Genomic DNA, 22,085 nt, shown 5'->3' on the forward strand with positions numbered 1-22,085 from the left:
TCAGCGACATTAGAGACATAATAACTACGTACAAAGAATTTGCGAACGTGATACTGGCACAACTGGTACAAGGTCAGCAGGACCTTCGGCCTGCACTGCAAGAGGGGCGGCATGAATCAGAGACGGGACGTGTCATTTTAAGTGGGGGGGGGGGTTTAGAAAACGAGGAATACATTGCCTTATTACACCAGTGCTTTTACATTGTTGACTTGTGGGGCTTTTGAGTTGTGATGAGTTTGACGCAGTTCCCCTCTATTATTCTAAATCGTTTTAAACAGCTATTTGATGCACAAAAGAACCATTTACAGATTTGTGGAGCAGAAGTATTTCATTTCTTCTCACCTCTATGCTTGGAGCCGTCGGAGGAAACCGCAGCAGGTAAGCGTGTTGTGGTCTTAATCCAACTGATATGTACCAAAGAGCCGAGAGGTTCTTAAAGGAGAAACTTAGCCGCTGCAACGTTTCCCTTAGACACGTACAGTAGATATTTTTCCCTCATGTCGACCAATACTTATCATTGGGAACCACTAACACAGAATCGCTTAGGAAATGTATCACATTCACGGGATAAGCTGCTCAATTCTTTTTCAACAAAGGAACTTTTTATTGACTTTTTCTTCAAATATCAGCTGTGAGGTGGAGGAAAGAGCTTCAGGTCGGAGAGGAGATGCTTCACTGGGCAGCGGATGAGTTAATCTTCTTTTCGAGCGTTCAGACGAATGAATGAATGCCAGTAATTAACAAACATCACTGCAACTGAAAATATGAATGGTGGGCAAATAATAATAATTACAATATGCACAGTAAAATGTTTCTTTTCTCATAAGCAAAGTATCTCTGGCACGATGTCAGCAATCATTTTGCCAACCAAACCTCTGCCCCCCCTTCCGGTCAGCAATTCTAAATTTACCCATCGTCGCGCAGGCGCACACGGTAGCTTCACAAATGGATCCAGAACAATCTCGCTGACAATCACACAATTTAGTTTGCGATGGCAAAAGCAACACAATGTGGAGTCAAGGCGACGGGTACACACATTCTGTACAGGTCATTGTTGTCACACACAAATACAAAAGCACGCACCTAAATGTTCACACACACACACACATACGTAAAGTGCACATATGCAAGGGAACCGCTGAGGGATGAACACACACATTGTATGAATGATTTTGTCGACGGGTTTGATGAAAGAAGAGCGGTTCTCATGTCAGGCCGGTTTGATACGACATCAAAGGCAGACAAGAGTGACGGGGGCTTTTAGACATGGTGGGGCAGTTATCTGAACAGCAGCTGGTTTTGTGCGTGTGTGTGTATCATTCTGAGGATCAGAACAGCAAGGAATGAAGACCACAGGATAGGCAACCAACAAACACCGTAACACTCAATCTCACACACACACACCACCTAAAATTTATTAGAAACTCTTGATGCTGAAAAAGCGTCCGAGCTTCCTCTCAAAGCTCATTTCTCCTTCCTCAATTATTGTCTCCCACTACAAGGCAATCCAGGTGAATGAAAAGTGTATTTTCATTTTGTGAACATCCGCCACATCCCACCCACCAAAAAATAATCGAGTCAAAGGGGGAAAAACCGTTAAGAATAAAGCACGTGGATTGGTCAATGATAACAGAGTTAAAACAACAAAGGCAGCTGATAAAAACTCAAATGGAAATGATACAGAAGTGAACAGTGTAAGAGAAGCAGCAGTGGAGACAATGAAGGCACAAAAATACACGTGTGATAGTGAGGGAGAAAAAAAAAAACAGTCAGCTAGAATAGCCTCCAAACATAACCCCCCCCATTCCCCCCCTCGCTCTCGAACAATCCACTTCAGCCCACTTGACAAGGGGCAACTGTGTGTGTCCACCAGTCCACTTTTAGCCCAGATGAACCCTGATACTCGCCGTACCAAACGCAGGAGGTCACGGTGGCCCGGCGAGGGATTTGGTGCCATCTACTGACACACACGGCAAACTCCAATTTGATCCAAAAGACCGTTGAGTAAAACCAAAACCACCGGATCGGGGGATCCGTTTCAGACGCATCGGAGAGTCGAAGGAAACGGGATATGCAGCGCGGCCATCGTGCTTCTCCTTCGTCCGGTCTTGACAATAAATGCCAAAAGAAACTGTCTGTCTGTACAAGGCAAAAACTAAGAACGTTGCTTTTTTCCAAAAAGAAATAACAAAAGTACCCCTCCCAAATAAATATTAAAAACCATTAAAACAAATTATACTTTGATGGAGGTCAACATGGCGCCATGCATGTCATCCGGGACTACTTCCCGGTTCGGGTGTCCCGCCACCCTGATCGGAGACGTTCGTCGGCGTCGTGACGGCGAAGAGGTGACGAGCTTCTTCCTACTCGACTTTGACGCCCATCTTCTCTGTGTTCAGCAGGTAGAGGCTGTCGTCTATCAGGAAACTGGAAGCAGAGGATTTATCTCCATTAATAATCATTTTAGGTTGTTTTCTTTCAAGGAAAGGACGTAAACATTCTCTCTTTTTTCCATTACCAAAATATGTCAGACATACAAGACAATGGACAAAGAGACAGATAAGAGTAATGTAAAGTAAAAAGGAAAGGAACAAGACAAAGCATTTGAGGGGACAAACCTGTAGAAAAGGAAGTGCACTGGTATCGTGCTGAGGTGCCACACAGAATGAGCATCTAGGACCCAGAGCATCGGGGGGAAGTCCAACAGCTCCAGGAGGGCCAGACCATAAAGCAGCACGACCACCAAGCCGCACTTCCACGAGTAGGGCAGCGTCCGCCGGTTCTGCCAGCACCAACACAGCCACCACAGCAGGTTCACCATTCCTTTAGAGACAGGAAACGGTGAAAAAAAGACTCGGTAACAGACTTTATAATGACCAGATCAAAGCAATCCTAGGTACATCACTTAAGCCGTGGACTTGTAACTGCACATGCAATAAAACTAGCCAGCATATACGCAACATGACTTTTTTCCTCAAAATACAAAGAAGCCAGATGTGAGCTTTAAGAGCGACTCTTGAGCGTGTGCCGTACCGATGGTCGCGTTCGCAGCCATGTTGTAGCCGTAGTCAAAACTGACAAAGGTCAAGAAGGACACGTGCGAGGTAAAGGCCAAGATGAGCAGGACTCCCACCATGCTGGACGCCGCGGGCCGCCTCAGACCCAACGTTCTGACACAGACAGTTTGAACGGAAGTAATGGATCAAAACAAAGTGATATCATTTACGTTGACCACAACATAAGAGAAGACGTTTGTTTATATCATGAACAGGGTAAATTATAAGTAAACTGTGCTTCCACACATAAAAATAATTACCTGACACAACACAGGTAGATGGAGTAAAGAATGACTGCTGTTGCGCAGAAATAGTCCATTTTCTGGAAGACAACGTCACAGACACAAAATAAATGATCAAAATCAAGAGGAAAAGAGTCGGCCGGCACAGCTTCATGTCACTTCACGTCACGAGCGTTACCTCTGTCAGATAGGTGTCCCGGGTGTGAAAAACTGTGGACCAGAACCAGGCATTGAGAGAAACCTAAAGAACAACAGAGGCTCTCGTTAATACGCATCGGTACATATTGTGACACAGTAGCATCTGTGTATTTATCTCCATCTCACCAGCGAGAAGGCGTTGACGGTGTGGTACATGGGGCTCTGGCGGGGCACCGTGCTGCGATAGCGCAGCATCATGAGGAGGCACGCCAAGCCGTTCAGCAGAGACGCCAGGGCGGAAGCCGGCTCCTCGAAACACAGGAAGCGCGTGAATGGCCACTGTGGGAAATGAAAAACACATTTGTCATTGGACAACGGAGCACGTGATCGAGCCTGGTCTCGTTCTTGATGTAATCTACGTATTTTTAAGGACGGAGTCCTCGCCGATGAGAAGAATAGCGCCGTTGCGACGGACACAGCACCGACCTTGCCGTGGAACTGCGGGACTCGGTACCCCTCGGCCTGGTAAAGGCCCACGGTGGTCCACATGCATTCATAGCGACAGTCGTCGCGACACGTCCAGCCTGGAGCGCACGCGGGAGACAGGAGCAGAGGTCAGAAGGGTTTCAATCCAAATATGCTGCTGGCAAATACGCAGTCAAACGACATTAGCCGGCAGGCAGCACGTTTTGGAACTTTCTTTGGGTATTTTTTCCCCCCCAAATTTTTTTTTCTACGTTGTAATTAAAGTTTATACATTTATTTTTGTACTGCTGTCTTTTGTGGACTTTGTCTTTTGTCATTTTCCATCGTTTTATATTTGATTAACTGAAAAAATAAAAAGGCACAACTTGTTAGTTTCTCTGGTTGGATTAAACGGTATCAATTGCTTCTTCTTTTCGTAAATCTCACTCTGAACAATAGCCCATAGTGGACTGAGGGTGGAGTAACAAACGATAACGATCCTCTTTACAAAGGGCCTTTTGTGGCACCTTGCTCGGCCAGTAAAACCTGCGTCCCGCTCGTAAATTACGGTATCACGTGTCAAAGATTAGAAAATATACTCCGTAAAAAAACAAACATTGCAGCCGTGACGTGTGAAACTACGAAAATATGAGTTTAGCAGGGTGTTATTGTAAAAAAAAAAAAGAAGGTAACGTCACTGCGTTTTTTAATTTGAAATATAGACCGCTAGCAAGCTAACGTTAGGTTAGCTTAACTTTGACTAACAACAACAACAACACAAAAACAACTGACCCGTGAGCGCCATATACTGCGGCTGTGCGGACTGGAAGCCCCGCAGCCGAGCCCCGGTGCAGTTGGTCCCGACACACTGCTTCACGCAGTCTCGGTACACCGGCTCCTTGTCGCCTTGGGAGGCCCGCACGGCGGCGGGCACTTCCGTCAGGAGGAGCAGGAGCACCGCGGCCACAGCGGGGAGTCCGACAGATGTGCGGCGGCGGGCGGGCGCCGAGGCCATGGCGGTGGGTGCGCTGGATCTCGCGGCCCGTCGGGAACTCACGGAGGCGCGGCGGGACGATCTCGATGTCTTCCGGGGCCGACGGTCCACATTACCGGAGAGGCATTCCTAGTCGGTGGTGGTGGTGAACCGGGGGTCCGAGATGTTGTAAAAGTTACAGTACGGCTGGCCCCGTATTGTCCTATCAGGGGTCAAGTGTCACACTCGCCCACCGTTTCCGGCCGCTATTTCCAAAATAAAACATTCACCAATGGACGTTTATGGACGCTTTTATATTAAGTAAGAAAACATTCAGTTATATCTTTAGTGTTAATGACGTTCGATCACATCTTTCCAGATATCTTTCAGAAATATCCCTTGTTTTTGCAAGAACACTTATTTGCCAAATTCAGTACCGGTCCCTTAAAATCTACATTTATTTTGAATGCCAAGCATTTCGTTTATTATTTGTACTTCCTGTTTTTCTATGTACGTCACAGTCATGATTCACTGATTCACTGAATAATAATGACAGTTGTAATGCTAATAACAATATGTAACTTAAGGCACAAGTATATCAAACATTTATGATTCAAATTACAAATGTGGAGTTTGCCAGTTAATCATTAGGAACCTTTTTACATGCCAGGAAGCCATACGTCCAAGTCAGTGTATCATTGACCTTTCATCTTCCCCGCTGTTGCAATGTCTCATGCTTTGAATATAAAAGTGTGTTCTAACTATCTAACTTTACTCACCAGTCACTTTCTACTGTGTCAACAGTGTTTTGCAAATGTAAAGCAATTCGCCTTTTAGGCAAATCAAGTGGTTCTATGCAGGATATCAATCACTCCCTCTGTTTAAACCTGTGAAAAAGTTTTTTTTTATCCAAGACATCAACGTGTTTTTCAATTTCTGTGACTCTAGATGGATATATTGTATAGAGTCTCTATATACATGGTGGCCTATGAAGTATTACACTCTTACTACATGCTATACAGCAAATATCTTATGGAACTGGTACATTCTTTAGCCAGTCAAGTTTTCCCAGACTGATCAAATGTAGGATGATTGAAACTGTGTTTCCAATTAAAGTGATAGTAATCGCTGGAAACATTACACGACAAGTCAGTATATTCTTAGCTAAGCTAAAAAAAAAGCCAATCATTACAGCAAATAATGGAGGCAGATAGGAAAGAAATGTAATAAGAATGTGGTTGAAGATGATGTTTGCAGCCTTCTTCTTCTGAGGGTGGATTTCCTTTCCTCCAAGTTTCGATCTCTTCAGGGTCCAGAGAACGCAGAAGTCACAAAATCCAACAACAGGGAGAGCGAATGCAAAAATGGAGAGTGGGACCTTGTCACTCATACCCTCTTTGGGTTGAACCACGAAAAGAATTCCAAAAACAAGCGTCACAGTCCAAACACCAGCAGCCATCAGAATTCTGGGAGTCAAACTCTTTCTCACCCGATAAGTAACGGGATGAACCACAGCCAAGTAACAGTCCAGACTGATGCACGTTATGAAGAGAGGCCTCCCACACACATTGATTGAAACTATGAAGGAAATAACTTTTTCAAACCTGAAGTCAACGTTGTTCGTCAGGAAAACAAAGTATGGGGTAAAAAAGACACAATTCAGTGCATCCAAGAGACAGAGATTTGCCATAAAGACATCATTGGGGGTCAAAGAGGTTCCTTTTCTTCCTTTCTGAAATATGTCCAAAAGTACCACAAAAGTTCCAGGGATTGCAAAGACAGTCGAAACAACAACGGCACATGAAAAGACGATAAGCCCCTCAGGATGTTCAGAACACCGAGAGAGAGGAGCTGTTGCATTAGTGATGTTAAGTAAGCAAGACATTTTACTTGTGAGTATTGGTAACAAAAGAGGAAGCCCAGACCTTCCTTTCACCGTCTTATTGATCAATTGGAGGAACTCTACAGCCACCGACAATTTAAGCAGGCCTCTTGCTCCGTGTCAAATGACAAGACGACAGCTGTGTTTTAGTGGGTCCTCTTGATTTGAATGGTGCATGTGCAGCAGCGAGTGTTAAAGATGACAAGCCGCAGCATCACCTGTCACACGTGCCATTTTCCATCCAGATTTGAATTTGTTTTACTGTAAAATCAACATGGGGAAAAATGATTAATGTCATTACTTGATGTACCTCAGTTTAACCGAATAAAATAAACCATGACAATAAAAACACATCTGAAATCAGGGCTGATAAAATGGGATGGAGAATGCAAATATTTCCATTTCATTCTGTCCATTTCACCATCAGTTTTTTGTTTAAATTGATGGTGATTCGGATCAATGGGGCAGTGATAAAGGACAACATGCTCTCATTAACACGGACATTATGAAATAAAAGCATAAACTGCAAAAGGATGCCCTGCTCAAGTTTACCTTCGTAGGATTTCTTTTGTGAAGAATTTATATTTTAACTACTCTTAATTCACAGGCCGACTGGTAAAACTAAAGCTTCTCGTAACACGGTATAATCTTTATATTAGTGTATTAGGGGGTAGGTGTTTACATTTTTGTGTCCCCCTGCGTTGCACAGTTAGTTTTGAGTTTATTCTGCGTAGAGAAATTGCATTCTTTTGATCCCTTTTTGAAAGCAGGCCGCCCAAACCACACCTAGACAATGTTTCCCCCTGTGCATGGTACAGTATCGTCCCTGCACCACAGGCCCCAAGAGCCTCATGGACTCGCCGCTGTATACCCTGGACTGCGTTATGCATAGGTGCTGCATGAAGGTCCGACACACACACTGTTGGCCTCAGCACAGAAGGACAGAATGAACAATGGGGGAAAATAAGGAGAAACAACAGGCAGAGACAGGGAGAGTGTGTTGGTGCCAGTAGATTATTTATTTTTATAATAAATAAACCTTAAACAAGATTATTTCTTTTTATTATGAATAATCCTGTGTCCCCCTGTCGGCGCTCACACACAAACAACCTCCACAGCCTTCAGTCCTCACTGAGTATCTCGATAAATGAGACAAGTCTTTCTCGCAGTGAGCTGGCGAGCGGGAAGAGCGGGCCGGGAGGAGAGGAAGTGTGCGAGGGGGCCGAGTGGTCGGAGAGGAGGGGAGCGAGTGGATGGCGGGTCGAGGACGGGGGTCTAAGAGGCGGTGACGATCGAGAGGTTTTGTTTATTATTTGTATTTCCTTTTATTTAATAACCTCACAGTCACGATTCACTGATCTATTGATTTTTGTGTGCAATTATAACATATGGCATGGAGACATAAAATAAACAAATATACATATATATATGTATAGTTAGTTGATAGACTTGTATCTCAAGATCAGGTCAGGAAACATTTATTACCAAAATATGTCAGAAATACTAGGAATTTAACTTGGCAGTTGGTGCATAACAGCAGACAGTTAGACAATGGACAACGAGACAGATAAGACGACATAGTGCAAGAGGAATAAAACAAAATAAAATAGAATATAAGGCTATAGGTTAGTTTAAATATAATGGAATAAAATAAAGTGCACCAGCGAACAGACAGCCATACTCTACACAATAGGTCATAGCAATGAAATTGCAGTAATTCAAATAATAATTGATAATTATAGCGACAACATTAGTGGTAACAGTAATGACAATATGTAACTTAAGTCACTAATGTGTAAAACATTTATGATTAAAATTAAAGGTTTGCCACTTAATCATTAGCAACCGTTTTACATGCCAGGAAGCCAGAAGTCCAAGTCAGTGTAACATTGACCGTTCATCTTCCCCGCTGTCAAAATGTCTCATGCTTTGAATATGCAAGTGTGTTCTAACTATCTAACTTTACACACTCGTTCATCACCATATACTTTCTAGACAGTGTTTTGCAAATGGTTAAGCAGTGGTTCTATGCAGAATATCAATCATTCCCTTTATTTTAAGCTGTGAAAAAGTATTTTTCATCTATTTTTAAACCTAAGACGTGAAAACGTTTTCAATTTCTGTGACTCTAGATGGATATATTGTATAGAGTCTCTATATACATGGTGGCCTGTGAAGTATTACACTCTTACTACATGCTATACAGCAAATATCTTATGGAGCTGGTACATTCTTTAGCCAGTCAAGTTTTCCCAGACTGATCAAATGTAGGATGATTGAAACTGTGTTTCCAATTAAAGTGATAGTAATCGCTGGAAACAACACAAGACAAGTCAGTATATTCTTATCTAAGCTCGAAATAAAGTCAATCATCACAGCAAATAATGGAGGCAGATAGGAAAGAAATGTAATAAGAATGTGGTTGAAGATGATGTTTGCAGCCTTCTTCTTCTGAGGGTGGATTTCCTTTCCTCCAAGTTTCGATCTCTTCAGGGTCCAGAGGACGCAGAAGTCACAAAATCCAACAACAGGGAGAATGAATGCAAAAAAGGAGAGTGGGACCACTTCACTCATACCCACTTCGGGTTTAACCACGAAAAGAATTCCAAAAGCAAGCGTCACAGTCCAAACACCAGCAGCCATCAGAATCCTGGGAGTCAAACTCTTTCTCACCCGATAAGTAACGGGATGAACCACAGCCAGGTAACAGTCCAGACTGATGCACGTTATGAAGAGAGGCCTCCCACACACATTCAGTGAAGCTGTGAAGTAAATAAACTGTTCAAACCTGAAGTGAACGTTGTTCGTCAGGAAAACAAAGTATGGGGTAAAAAAGACACAATTCAGTGCATCCAAGAGACAGAGATTTGCCATAAAGACATCATTGGGGGTCAAAGAGGTTCCTTTTCTTCCTTTCTGAAATATGTCCAAAAGTACCACAAAAGTTCCAGGTATTGCAAAGACAGTAGAAACAACAACGGCACATGACAAGACGATAAGCCCCTCAGGATGTTCAGAACACCGAGAGAGAGGAGCTGTTGCATTAGTGATGTTAAGTAAGCTAGACATTTTACTTGTGAGTATTGGTAACAAAAGAGGAAGCCCAGACCTTCCTTTCACCGTCTTATTGATCAATTGGAGGAACTCTACAGCCACCGACAATTTAAGCAGGCCTCTCGCTCCGTGTCAAATGACAAGACGACAGCTGTGTTTTAGTGGGTTCTCTTGATTTGAATGGCGCATGTGCAGCAGCGAGTGTTAAAGATGACAAGCCGCAGCATCACCTGTCACACGTGCCATTTTCCATCCAGATTTGAATTTGTTTTACTGTAAAATCAACATGGGGAAAAATGATTAATGTCATTACATGATGTACCTCAGTTTAACCAAATAAAATAGAACCTGCACAGAATATGTCACATTTGTTTACAGCCACAACTGAATAAATAAATGCATAAAATCCACAATAATTTTATAAACCATGACAGTAAAAACACATCTGAAGTCAGGGCTGATTAAATGGGATGGAAAATGTAAATATTTCCATTCCATTCCGTCCATTTCACAATCGGTCTTTTGTTGATATTGATGGGGATTTGGATCGATGGGGCAGTGATAAAGGACAACATGCTCTCATTAACACAGACATTATGGAATTAAAGCATTAACTGCAGAGGATGCCCTGCTCAAATTTACCATCACAGGATTTCTTTTGGGAAGAACTTATTTTGCAGGCCGACTGGGAAAACTAAAGCTTCTCGTTACAGAATATAATCTTTATATTAGTGTATTAGGTGTTTCTATTTTTGTGTCCCTCTGTTTTGCAAAGTTAGTATTGAGAAGAAGGAGAAACAACAACGGTGACGGTCTCTGGGAACCGTCACCTTATCGTGGTAGAGAGGTTTGTGTGTCCCTATGAACCTGAGGGCTGTGTTGTCGGGAGCCTTGTGCTCCTGGTAGGGTTAACCTTGGCAAAGTGGTCTCAGGCGAGGGGCCAGACTAAGAATGGTTCAAGACCCCCATGAAAAAACGGAAGAGGGAAGGAGTTACCCGGCCCGGAGGAAGCCCGGGGCCCCCATTTGAAGCCAGGCCCAGATTGAGGGCCCGACAGCGAGCGTCTGGTGGCCGGGTTTACCGCAGAGCCCGGCCGGGCACAGCCCGAAGGAGTGACACGGCAGCCCAAGACTCTACTCCTCATGGGCTCACCACCTGTGGAGGAAACCGATGGGGTCGGGTGCGCTGCTGAAAGGGTGGCAGTGACAGTGGAGGGTCTAGACCAGGGGTCTCAAACTCGCGGCCCGCGGGCCAATTGCAGCCCTCGGGACGATATTTTGTGGCCCCATCCTTAATATGAAAGTGTAATGTTAGTGCGGCCCGCAAGTATACTTTATACTGTAACCCCACTGTCAGCTGCTGTGTGGGACATGTTATGATGTTCTGGTTTCCTACTGTGTGCTTGTCCAGTGAACGTGGCATGCATGTGACTGACATGGGGGGCGGGTCGTGTGTGTCGGCCGAGGTGCAGAGAGCAGGAGGGTGAAATTCAGTTTCCTGCCCTCTTTCGCGCAGGTGATCATGTGACTAACCGTTAGCATCGCTCGTTTAATAAAGTTTTCCTTTACGACTCACACTAACAACACATGAAGCATCTGACGTCACCGACGAGCGTCTCCGTCCATTACTATGCAGCTTCGATTCACGTAACTTCACGTTTGGCTATAAAGGAATTCCACGGTCACATGACCTTAGGTCTCCCCCGCTGAGTTAAAGGAGGACTAGTGTTGTAGTCTCATTCGGACCGATCCCCCAGGGTGGGGTCCAATGACTGCTTTTGAAAGTGAGTGTTAAGTTGTGTTATTGTTGTTGACAAACTGTCTGTCTCTCAGTGTGTCTGTGGATGGAAGAGTTGAGCTCAGCGATGGGACCGGAGCGAGTCTTACCAAACTCTAAGGATGAGCTGGGGGGGAGCGAGCGCCCAGCCGATGGAGCTATGCTGCCTGCGTGGAGGGGGAGGTGGGGTCCGAGATGGAGCTGGATGGAGAGGAAGAGGAGAACGATGGAGGATATTACTACCAACCCCTGAACCAGGAACCTGAGGGGGAGGAGAGGGCCGTGGGGCAGGAGGACACCCCCCCCCTCCACTGAGCAGCTTCAGCAGAGGATACAGGTGAGTTGTGTTTATACAAGCATTTATTATCATAGTATAACACATTAGTGTTTTAATAAAGCTTCCACTCTTTATTACAGGGGTCTCAAACTCCGGTGTGGCAGACCGCCGCGGGGGGTGGGGTACCGACTTTGGCGTACCCCACCCCCCGTCGACCATGCCGTTCGGACGCTAGTCTGGCCCGCGTTCGGTTGAAGTGGGCTGCATCTGGCCCGCAGCTGATTTGAGTTTGAGACCCCTGGTCTAGACGGAACAGACCTGGGCGGCAGATGCTGGCTCTGGGGACGTGGAACGTAACCTCTCTGGGGGGGAAGGAGCCGGAGCTTGTGCGGGAGGTGGAGCGTTATCAGTTGGATCTGGTGGGGCTTACCTCTACGCACAGCCTCGGCTCTGGAACCACACTCCTGGATAGGGGGTGGACTCCATTCTACTCCAGAGTGGCCCATGGTGTGAGGCGCTAGGCGGGTGTGGGGATACTTATAAGTCCCCGGCTGAGTGCTGCTAGATTGGATTTTACCCCGGTGGACAAAAGGGTCGCCTCCCTACGCCTCTGATATGAGGCCGCATGTTCTGGACACTCGGGTAAATAGAGGGGCAGAGCTGTCAACTGATCACCATCTGGTTGTGAGCTGGGTCAGAGGATGGGGGAAGACTCGGGACAGACCCGGTAAACCCAAGCGTGTAGTGAGGGTGAACTGGGAACGTCTGGAGGAGGCCCCGGTCCAAAACATTTTCAACTCACACTTCCGGCGGAGCTTCTCTTACATTCCTGTGGAGGTAGGGGACATTGAACCAGAGTGGTCTATGTTCAAAACCTCCATTGCTGAAGCCGCGGCGGTGAGTTGTGGCCTCAAGGTCTTAGGTGCATCAAGGGGCGGTAACCCTCGAACCCCGTTGTGGACACCGGTGGTCAGGGAAGCCGTCCGACTGAAGAAGGAGGCCTTCCGGGTTATGATATCCGGTGGGACTCCAGAGGCAGTTGCCGTGTACCGACAGGCTCGAAGGGCAGCAGCCTCTGCCGTGATGGAGGCAAAGCAGCGAGTATGGGAGGAGTTCGGGGTAACTATGGAGAAGAACTTTCGGTCAGCACCAAAGTGCTTTTGGAAGACCATCCGGCATCTCAGGAGGGGGAAACGGGGAACCATCCAAGCTGTGTACAGTAAGGATGGGACCCTGTTGACCGCGACTGAGGAGGTTATCGGGCGGTGGAAGGAACACTTTGAGGAACTCCTGAACCCAACTACTACGGGGTGAGGGGGTCCTTGCTTGGGGCCATCCAATCCTTGTACGCCCAAAGCGAGAGCTGTGTTCGAGTGCTCGGCAGTAAGTCGAAGGCGTTTCCGGTGGGGGTTGGCCTTCGCCAGGGCTGCGCCATGTCACCAATCTTGTTTGTGGTTTTCATGGACAGGATATCAAGGCGTAGTCGGGGGGAGGAGGGTCTACAGTTCGGGGGGCTGCGGATCTCATCGCTGCTTTTTGCAGATGATGTGGTCCTGATGGCATCTTCCGTCTGTGACCTCCAACTCTCACTGGAGCGTTTCGCAGTCGAGTGTTAAGCGGTCGGGATGAGGATTAGCACCTCTAAATCTGAGGCCATGGTTCTCAGCAGGAAACCGATGGATTGCCTACTCCAGGTAGGGAATGTGTCCTTACCCCAAGTGAAGGAGTTCAAGTTCCTCGGGGTCTTGTTCACGAGTGAGGGGAAGATGGAGTGTGAGTTTGGCCGGAGAATCGGAGCAGCGGGGGCGGTATTGCACTGGCTTTACCGCACCGTTGTGACGAAAAGAGAGCTGAGGCGGAAGGCAAAGCTCTCGATCTACCGGTCAATCTTCGTTCCTACCCTCACCTATGGTCATGAAGGATGGGTCATAACCGAAAGAACTAGGTCACGGGTACAAGCGGCCAAAATGGGTGTTCTCAGGAGAGTGGCTGGCGTCTCCCTTAGGGATAGGGTGAGAAGCTCAGCCATTCGCGAGGAGCTCGGAGTAGAGCCGCTGCTCCTTTGCGTCGAAAGGAGCCAGTTGAGGTGGTTTGGGCATCTGGTGAGGATGCCCCCTGGGGGCCTCCCTAGGGAGGTGTTTCAGGCACGGCCAGCTGGGAAGAGGCCCCGGGGAAGACCCAGGACAAGGGGGAGAGATTATATCTCTGCACTGGCCTGGGAACGCCTTGGGATCCCCCAGTCAGAGCTGGTAGATGTGGCCCGGGAAAGAGAAGTTTGGGGTCCCCTGCTGGAGTTGTTGCCCCCGCGACCCGACCCCGGATAAGCGGTTGAAGATGAATGGATGGATGGATGGATGGAGAAACAACAGTCAGAGACAGGAAGAGTGTCTTATTGCCACAAGATTATTTTTTTTTATTATGAATAATCCACAAAAGTTCCAGGTATTGCAAAGACAGTAGAAACAACAACGGCACATGACAAGACGATAAGCCCCTCAGGATGTTCAGAACACCGAGAGAGAGGAGCTGTTGCATTAGTGATGTTAAGTAAGCAAGACATTTTACTTGTGAGTATTGGTAACAAAAGAGGAAGCCCAGACCTTCCTTTCACCGTCTTATTGATCAATTGTAGGAACTCTACAGCCACCGACAATTTAAGCAGGCCTCTCGCTCCGTGTCAAATGACAAGACGACAGCTGTGTTTTAGTGGGTTCTCTTGATTTGAATGGTGCATGTGCAGCAGCGAGTGTTAAAGATGACAAGCCGCAGCATCACCTGTCACACGTGCCATTTTCCATCCAGATTTGAATTTGTTTTACTGTAAAATCAAGATGGGGAAAAATGATTAATGTCAGTACATGATGTACCTCAGTTTAACCGAATAAAATAGAACCTGCACAGAATATGTCTGTCACACTCACCTGCCAGCTCGATCTTCCACACCTGCCCCGCATCCACAATCAGTCACTCTCCTTCCTTCCACACCTGCTTCGCATTCACAATCAGCCCCGCTACATAAGCACTGCACACCCAGCCTGTCATTGCCAGATTGTTCTTCGCGCCATGCAAGTCTCTCCAGCACTCTACCTTGGACTGATCTCCCGGTTTCGACCCTGCCTGTTCCCGACCCGTTCGTCTGTCTCCGCCCCGGTGAGCACGTCAGCCTTCTGTCCCCGACCACGAGTCCTGCCTGAGCGCCTCAGGTTTCTGTTGCCTGCTCCTTGGACTGCTCGGCGCTTCTGCCCTTGTGCTCCGGATCCCCGACCGGCCCAGCGATCGCACCAGCTGTCTCCCGGCATCTCCTCCCCGATCCTGAGGACCGCACTCTGCTCTGCCTCTCATTGTGCCCGAACGCCTGCTGTGAGGCCGTGTTCAATAAAAGCGTTAACCAAACACTCCGTGCCGTTGTGCTGCATTTGGCTCCGCCAAACGCCCGTGTCAGTACAATCTGGCCACAAAATGGAGCCAGCGCACACCGGTTCACCACAGCAGCGCTTGGAGAGAGTCGAGGGTGCCCTCGTGCAGCACGAGGCGCTCCTCACATCCACCCTGGCTGAGGTGCGCCAGGCAACAGCCGCCAGCCAACAGGCCAGCGCCGCTCAGGAGCAGACGTTAACCGCCCTGGTCGCCCAGATCCAGCAGCTCGCCCTAAGGATCTCCCAGACGGAATCACAGAGCCCTCCAGCTGCACCTCCCGCAGCTGAATCTCCGCCGACTCCCCCCGGCCCCGCCTTCGAACCCCGGATAGGAGCTCCAGAGCGCTACGGCGGAGACCCAGAGAGCTGCTCCCCCTTCCTGACTAACTGCTCCATCCTCTTCGCCCTGCAGCCCCACACCTTCGCCTCCGAGGAGGCCCGGGTGGCCTTCGCCATTAATCACCTCACTGGGAGGGCCCGGCTGTGGGGAACGGCGGAATGGGAACGCCAGACCCCCGTCTGCAGGTCATTCCAGTCCTTCGCCGCCGAGGTCCGAAAGGTTTTCGGTCCGCCAGCTCTAGGCCCAGATGCCGCCGGCGGTTTTCTGAACCTCCACCAGGGAGACCGTGCAGTGGCAGATTACGCCGTAGATTTTCGCACCCGAGCCCGCCAGAGCAGGTGGAACACCGAGGCTCAGTGCGACGCCTACCTGCGGGGCCTGGAGGACTATGTAAAGGACGAGCTGGTGTCCTTCGACCTACCCACCTCCCTGGTTGAGCTCATAGAGCTAACACGGCGAGTTGATCGACGCATCCTTGCCCGACAGGAGGAGAGGCGACAGGGAGGGGCTGGACGCCTCCAACCCCGCCGCAGCAGTCCGCCACACCAGGCTTCATCCCTTCGATCTGCACCCCTGGTGGAGGACCCGGAACCCATGCAACTCAGCCGGACCACCCTGTCAACCGTAGAGCGCCAGCGCCGGCGCAGACTGAATCTGTGCATGTACTGTGGGGGAGAGGGACACTTTGTCTCCAAGTGCCCGGGAAAAGCCAAGGCTCACCAGTGACTGGGGACGCACCGGTGAGCCCTCCCTCAAAACTGTCCCCCATCAAGAGACCAATCTGCCACTGCCGCCTGCTGGTGCCAGGGGGTTCCCACACCCTGGCGGTGTTCATTGACTCGGGGGCCGACGTATCCATTATCAACAGCGAGTTAGCCCGGCAGTTGGGGATTGAGAGAGTGCCTCTGCCTCAGCCAGTGCCCGCCAATGCCCTGGATGGTCACGCCCTCGGAATGGTGACCCACCAGACTGTCCCTGTCCAGATGCTGCTCTCCGGGAACCACCATGAGTCGGTTTCTTTTCACATCCTGGACTCAACTCGGATCCCGCTCCTCCTGGGGTTCCCCTGGCTTCGCCGTCATAACCCGCACATCGACTGGGCGACAGGGTCCATCCTGGGGTGGAGCACAGCCTGTCATCAAGTCTGCCTGAAACAAGCCCTCGTCCCCCAGCCCCCATCCTGCCCCTCTTCAGCCCCGGACCTGGCGGGCGTCCCGGCTGAGTACCACGATTTCAAGGAGGTCTTCAGCAAGTCAAAGGCTACCTCCCTGCCTCCGCACCGGCCGTATGACTGTGCCATTGACCTCCTCCTTGGCACTAGCCCTCCTCGGGGCCGCCTCTACTCCATCTCGGCCCCAGAGAGAAAGGCAACGGAGGATTACATCAACGACTCTCTGTCCGCCGGCATCATCTGTCCCTCCTCGTCCCCGGCTGGGGCTGGGTTCTTTTTTGTCCAAAAAAGGGACAAAACGTTAAGACCCTGCATAGACTATCGGGGCCTCAATGACATCACGGTAAAGAACCGATACCCGCTCCCCCTCATCTCCTCAGCGTTTGAACTCCTGGAGGGGGCCACCGTTTTCACCAAACTGGACCTTCGAAACGCGTATCACCTGGTCAGCATCCGAGAAGGGGACGAGTGGAAGACGGCTTTCAATACGCCCACCGGCCACTACGAGTATCTGGTCATGCCCTTTGGCCTCACCAACGCCCCTGCCGTCTTCCAGTCCATGGTCAACGACGTGCTACGGGACATGCTTGACAAATTTGTCTTTGTATACCTGGATGACATCCTAGTGTTTTCCAGATCCATGTATCTTGCAAAACTCGCTCTTCGTCAAGGCCGAGAAGTGCGAGTTGCATGCTCCCTCTGTGTCCTTCCTTGGGTACATTATCGGTCAGGGGGACATCCGCATGGATCCGGCTAAAGTATCCTCTGTCACCGCCTGGCCGGTGCCAGAGTCTCGAAAGCAGCTACAACGCTTCCTGGGTTTCGCAAACTTCTATCGCCGCTTCATCCGAAGGTACAGCACGGTGGCAGCCCCTCTCACGGCTCTCACCTTCCCCAAGGTCCCTTTCCGATGGTCACCTGCGGCGGACTCCGCCTTCCAGACCCTGAATAGCCGCTTCACCTCCGCCCCCATCCTGCGCATGCCCGACCCAGAGAGGCAATTTGTAGGGGAGGTGGATGCTGGAGGATGTTGGCGTAGGGGCCGCCGACGACCAGAAACTCCACCCCTGCGCCTTCTTCTCTCGCCGTCTGAACCCCGCAGAGAGAAACTACGACATCGGCAACCGAGAGCTCCTGGCAGTGAAGGCGGCTCTGGAGGAGTGGCGGCACTGGCTGGAGGGGGCCAAACAGCCGTTCCTGGTGTGGACCGACCTCAAGAACCTGGAGTACATCAGGACGGCCAGAAGACTAAATTCCAGGCAGGCCCGCTGGTCACTCTTCCTCACCCGCTTCAATTTCACCCTCTCCTATCGACCAGGTAGCCGCAACGTCAAGCCCGACGCCCTGTCTCGCCTATTTCTGAAGGGGGAGGAGGAGGGTACTGCAGAGGCGGTCACCATCCTTCCCCCGGCTCGCCTGGCGGCTGCCATCACCTGGGGAGTCGAGGAGAGGGTCCAGGCAGCTCTGGAGGAGCAGCCAGGTCCCAGCGCCTGCCCACCCAACCGACTCTTTGTCCCGAGGCAACTCCGGTCTGAGGTACTCCAGTGGGGCCACAGTACCCATCTCACCTGCCACCCAGGGATCCAGAGAATTTCTCCGGCGCCGGTTCTGGTGGGAGTCCCTGAACAAAGACGTCCAGGAGTTTGTAAAAGCCTGCCCCGTCTGTAACCGGAACAAGTCCTCCAACCAGGCTCCGGCTGGACTCCTTCACCCGCTTCCCGTCCCTCACCGCCCCTGGTCCCACGTATCCCTGGACTTTGTAACCGGCCTACCACCATCTCAAGGGCACACCGCCATTCTCACGGTGGTGGACCGGTTCAGCAAGATGGCGCATTTTATTTCCTTGCCTAAGTTGCCGTCGGCCAAAGAAACTGCGGATGTGGTCCTTTGCGACGTGTTTAGACTCCATGGTCTCCCTGTGGACGTGGTCTCGGACCGGGGACCACAGTTCACCTCTGTCTTTTGGAAAGAGTTCTGCACCCTCATCGGGGCCACGGCCAGCCTGTCCTCTGGGTTCCACCCCCAGTCCAATGGCCAGACGGAGCGGAAGAACCAGGAGATGGAGGCGTCTCTCCGGTGTATGGTCTCCAGCCACCCGTCGACCTGGTCCAAACAACTAATGTGGGTGGAGTACCCCCACAATACACTGGTCAGCTCGTCCACCGGCCTCTCCCCATTCCAGTGCGCCCATGGGTACCAACCACCTCTGTTCCCAGCCCTGGAGAGGGAGGTCTCCTGCCCAGCCGTACAGACCTTCATCCGCCAATGTCGGCGCACCTGGGCCCAGGCCAGGGCCAACCTCCAGCGGTCAGTGACTAGATACTCCGCCTCTGCTAACCACCGACGCTCCACTGCGCCCACTTACCGGGTGGGCCAGAAGGTCTCGTTATCGACCCAGGACCTTCCCCTTCGTGACGACTCAAAGAAACTGGCCCAGAAGTTCACTGGCCCATTTGAGATTCTCAAGATCATCAATCCTGCTGCAGTCCGCCTGAAGCTTCCGCGGACCATGCGTGTCCACCCTACATTTCACGTCTCTAAAATTAAGCCTGTGGTGGAGAGCCCTCTCGTTCCCGCCACCCCGGCCCCCCCACCTCCCCGCATTGTAGATGGAGGTCCTGTCTATTCTGTCCGACGCCTCATCCGCTCCCGCCGCCGGGGGAGGGGCATCCAGTACCTGGTCGACTGGGAGGGCTATGGTCCGGAGACAAGATCCTGGGTCCCCGCCGGTTTTGCATAACAGACCACATGTGTCAGGCCGCTTTACTTGTTTCAAGTAAGCGACTGTGCGCGCACCACAGGCCCCGAGAGCCTCTTCTGGACTGCGTTATGCATACGTGCTGCATGAAGGTCCGACACACACACACTGTTGGCCTCGACACAGGAGGACAGAATGAACAATGGGGGAAAAGAAGGAGAAACAACAGACGGGACAGAGACAGGAAGAGTGTCTTATTGCCACATGATTATTTCTTTTTATTATAAATAATCCTGTGTCCCCCTGTCGGCGCTCACACACAAACAACCTCCACAGCCTTCAGTCCTCACTGAGTATCTCGATAAATGAGACAAGTCTTTCTCGTAATGAGCTGGCGAGCGGGAAGAGCAGGCCGGGAGGAGAGGAAGTGTGCGAGGGGGCCGAGTGGTCAGAGAGGAGGGGAGTGAGTGGATGGCGGGTTGAGGACGGGGTCTAAGAGGCGGTGACGATCGAGAGGTTTTGTTTATTATTTGTATTTTCTTTTATTTAATAACCTCACAGTCACGATTCACTGATCTATTGATTTTTGTGTGTAACTATAACATATGGTAGTGAGACCTAAAATAAATAATATATATATATTACAGTATAGTTAGTTGATAGACTTGTATCTCAAGATCAGGTCAAGAAACATTTATTAACAAAATCTGTCAGAAATACAAGGAATTTGTCTTGGCGGTTGGTGCGTGACAGTAGACAGACAAGACAGCAGTGCACAAGTAATAAAATAAAGTAAAATGAAGTGCTAATGCAATGGGTCAGTAGGCTATGGGTTAGTATAAAAGAAGGGAATAAAGTTAAAAATTTTAAATAATAAAAAAGTAAAAAAAATATATATTAAGCATAAAGTGCACTAACGAACAAGTAGCAAAGTGACGAGTGACGACAAAGTGATGAATTACAGTTAAAGTGACGTGTGCAGTGTGAAGGGGAGTGAATGTTATAGTCAGTCATTCCACCGGTCACTCCCCTTCACACTGCACACGTCCACATAGACAATGGACAACGAGACAGATGAGACGACATTGTGCAAGAGAAATAAAATGAAATATAATAGAAATCAATCACTCCCTTTATTTTAAGCTGTGAAAAAGTATTTTTCATCTATTTGTAAACCTAAGACGTGAAAACGTTTTTCAATTTCTGTGACTCTAGATGGATATATTGTATAGAGTCTCTATATACATGGTGGCCTATGAAGTATTACACTCTTACTACATGCTATACAGCAAATATCTTATGGAGCTGGTACATTCTTTAGCCAGTCAAGTTTTCCCAGACTGATCAAATGGAGGATGAGTGAAACTGTGTTTCCAATTAAAGTGATAGTAATCGCTGGAAACATTACAAGACAATTCAGTATATCCTTATCTAAGCCAGAAAAAAATCCAATCATCACAGCAATTGATGGAGGCAGATAGGAAAGAAATGTAATAAGAATGTGGTTGAAGATGATGTTTGCAGCCTTCTTCTTCTGAGGGTGGATTTCCTTTCCTCCAAGTTTCGATCTCTTCAGGGTCCAGAGGACGCAGAAATCACAAAATCCAACAACAGGGAGAGTGAATGCAGAAAAGGAGAGTGGGACAAACTTGGTCATACGCGCTTTGTGTTCAACCACAAAAAGAATTCCAAAAACAAGCGTCACAGTCCAAACACCAGCAGCCATCAGAATCCTGGGAGTCAAACTCTTTCTCACCCGATAAGTAACGGGATGAACCACAGCCAGGTAACAGTCCAGACTGATGCACGTTATGAAGAGAGGCCTCCCACACACATTGAGTGGAGCTGTGGAATAAATAAACTGTTCAAACCTGAAGTCAACGTTTTTCGTCAGGAAAACAAAGTATGGGAAAGAAAAGACCAAAATCACTGCGTCCAAGAGACAGAGATTTGCCATAAAGACATCATTGGGGGTCAAAACGGTTCCTTTTCTTCCTCTCTGAAATATGTCCAAAAGTACCACAAAAGTTCCAGGTATTGCAAAGACACTCGAAACAACAACGGCACATGACAAGACGATAAGCCCCTCAGGATGTTCAGAACACCGAGAGAGAGGAGCCGTTGCATTAGTGATGTTAAGTAAGCAAGACATTTTACTTGTGAGTATTGGTAACAAAAGAGGAAGCCCAGACCTTCCTTTCACCGTCTTATTGATCAATTGGAGGAACTCTACATCCACCGACAATTTAAGCAGGCCTCTTGCTCCGTGTCAAATGACAAGACGACAGCTGTGTTTTAGTGGGTTCTCTTGATTTGAATGGTGCATGTGCAGCAGCGAGTGTTAAAGATGACAAGCCGCAGCATCACCTGTCACACGTGCCATTTTCCATCCAGATTTGAATTTGTTTTACTGTAAAATCAACATGGGGAAAAATGATTAATGTCATTACTTGATGTACCTCAGTTTAACCAAATAAAATAGAACCTGCACAGAATATGTCACATTTGTTTACAGCCACAACTGATTAAATAAATGCATAAAATCCACATTCATCTTATAAACCATGACAATAAAAACACATCTGAAGTCAGGTTAG

General features: G+C 48.8%; 1 protein-coding gene across 1 annotated transcript; it reads right to left on the reverse strand.

Annotated features, from left to right (window-relative positions):
* Positions 1–580: 580 nt before the first annotated feature.
* Positions 581–6,827, reverse strand: pgap3 (post-GPI attachment to proteins phospholipase 3). The gene is made up of 8 exons (XM_040176255.2): positions 4,694–6,827; positions 3,923–4,020; positions 3,623–3,775; positions 3,477–3,539; positions 3,317–3,378; positions 3,034–3,170; positions 2,619–2,823; positions 581–2,427 (listed from the first exon to the last, which is right to left on the reverse strand). Exons 1-8 carry the CDS (start codon positions 4,914–4,916, stop codon positions 2,364–2,366), a joined length of 1,005 nt encoding a protein of 334 aa, XP_040032189.1. The 5' UTR covers positions 4,917–6,827; the 3' UTR covers positions 581–2,363.
* Positions 6,828–22,085: the final 15,258 nt, after the last annotated feature.

Source organism: Gasterosteus aculeatus, chromosome 5, assembly GCF_964276395.1.
Source record: "Gasterosteus aculeatus chromosome 5, fGasAcu3.hap1.1, whole genome shotgun sequence".
NCBI lineage: Eukaryota > Metazoa > Chordata > Actinopteri > Perciformes > Gasterosteidae > Gasterosteus > Gasterosteus aculeatus.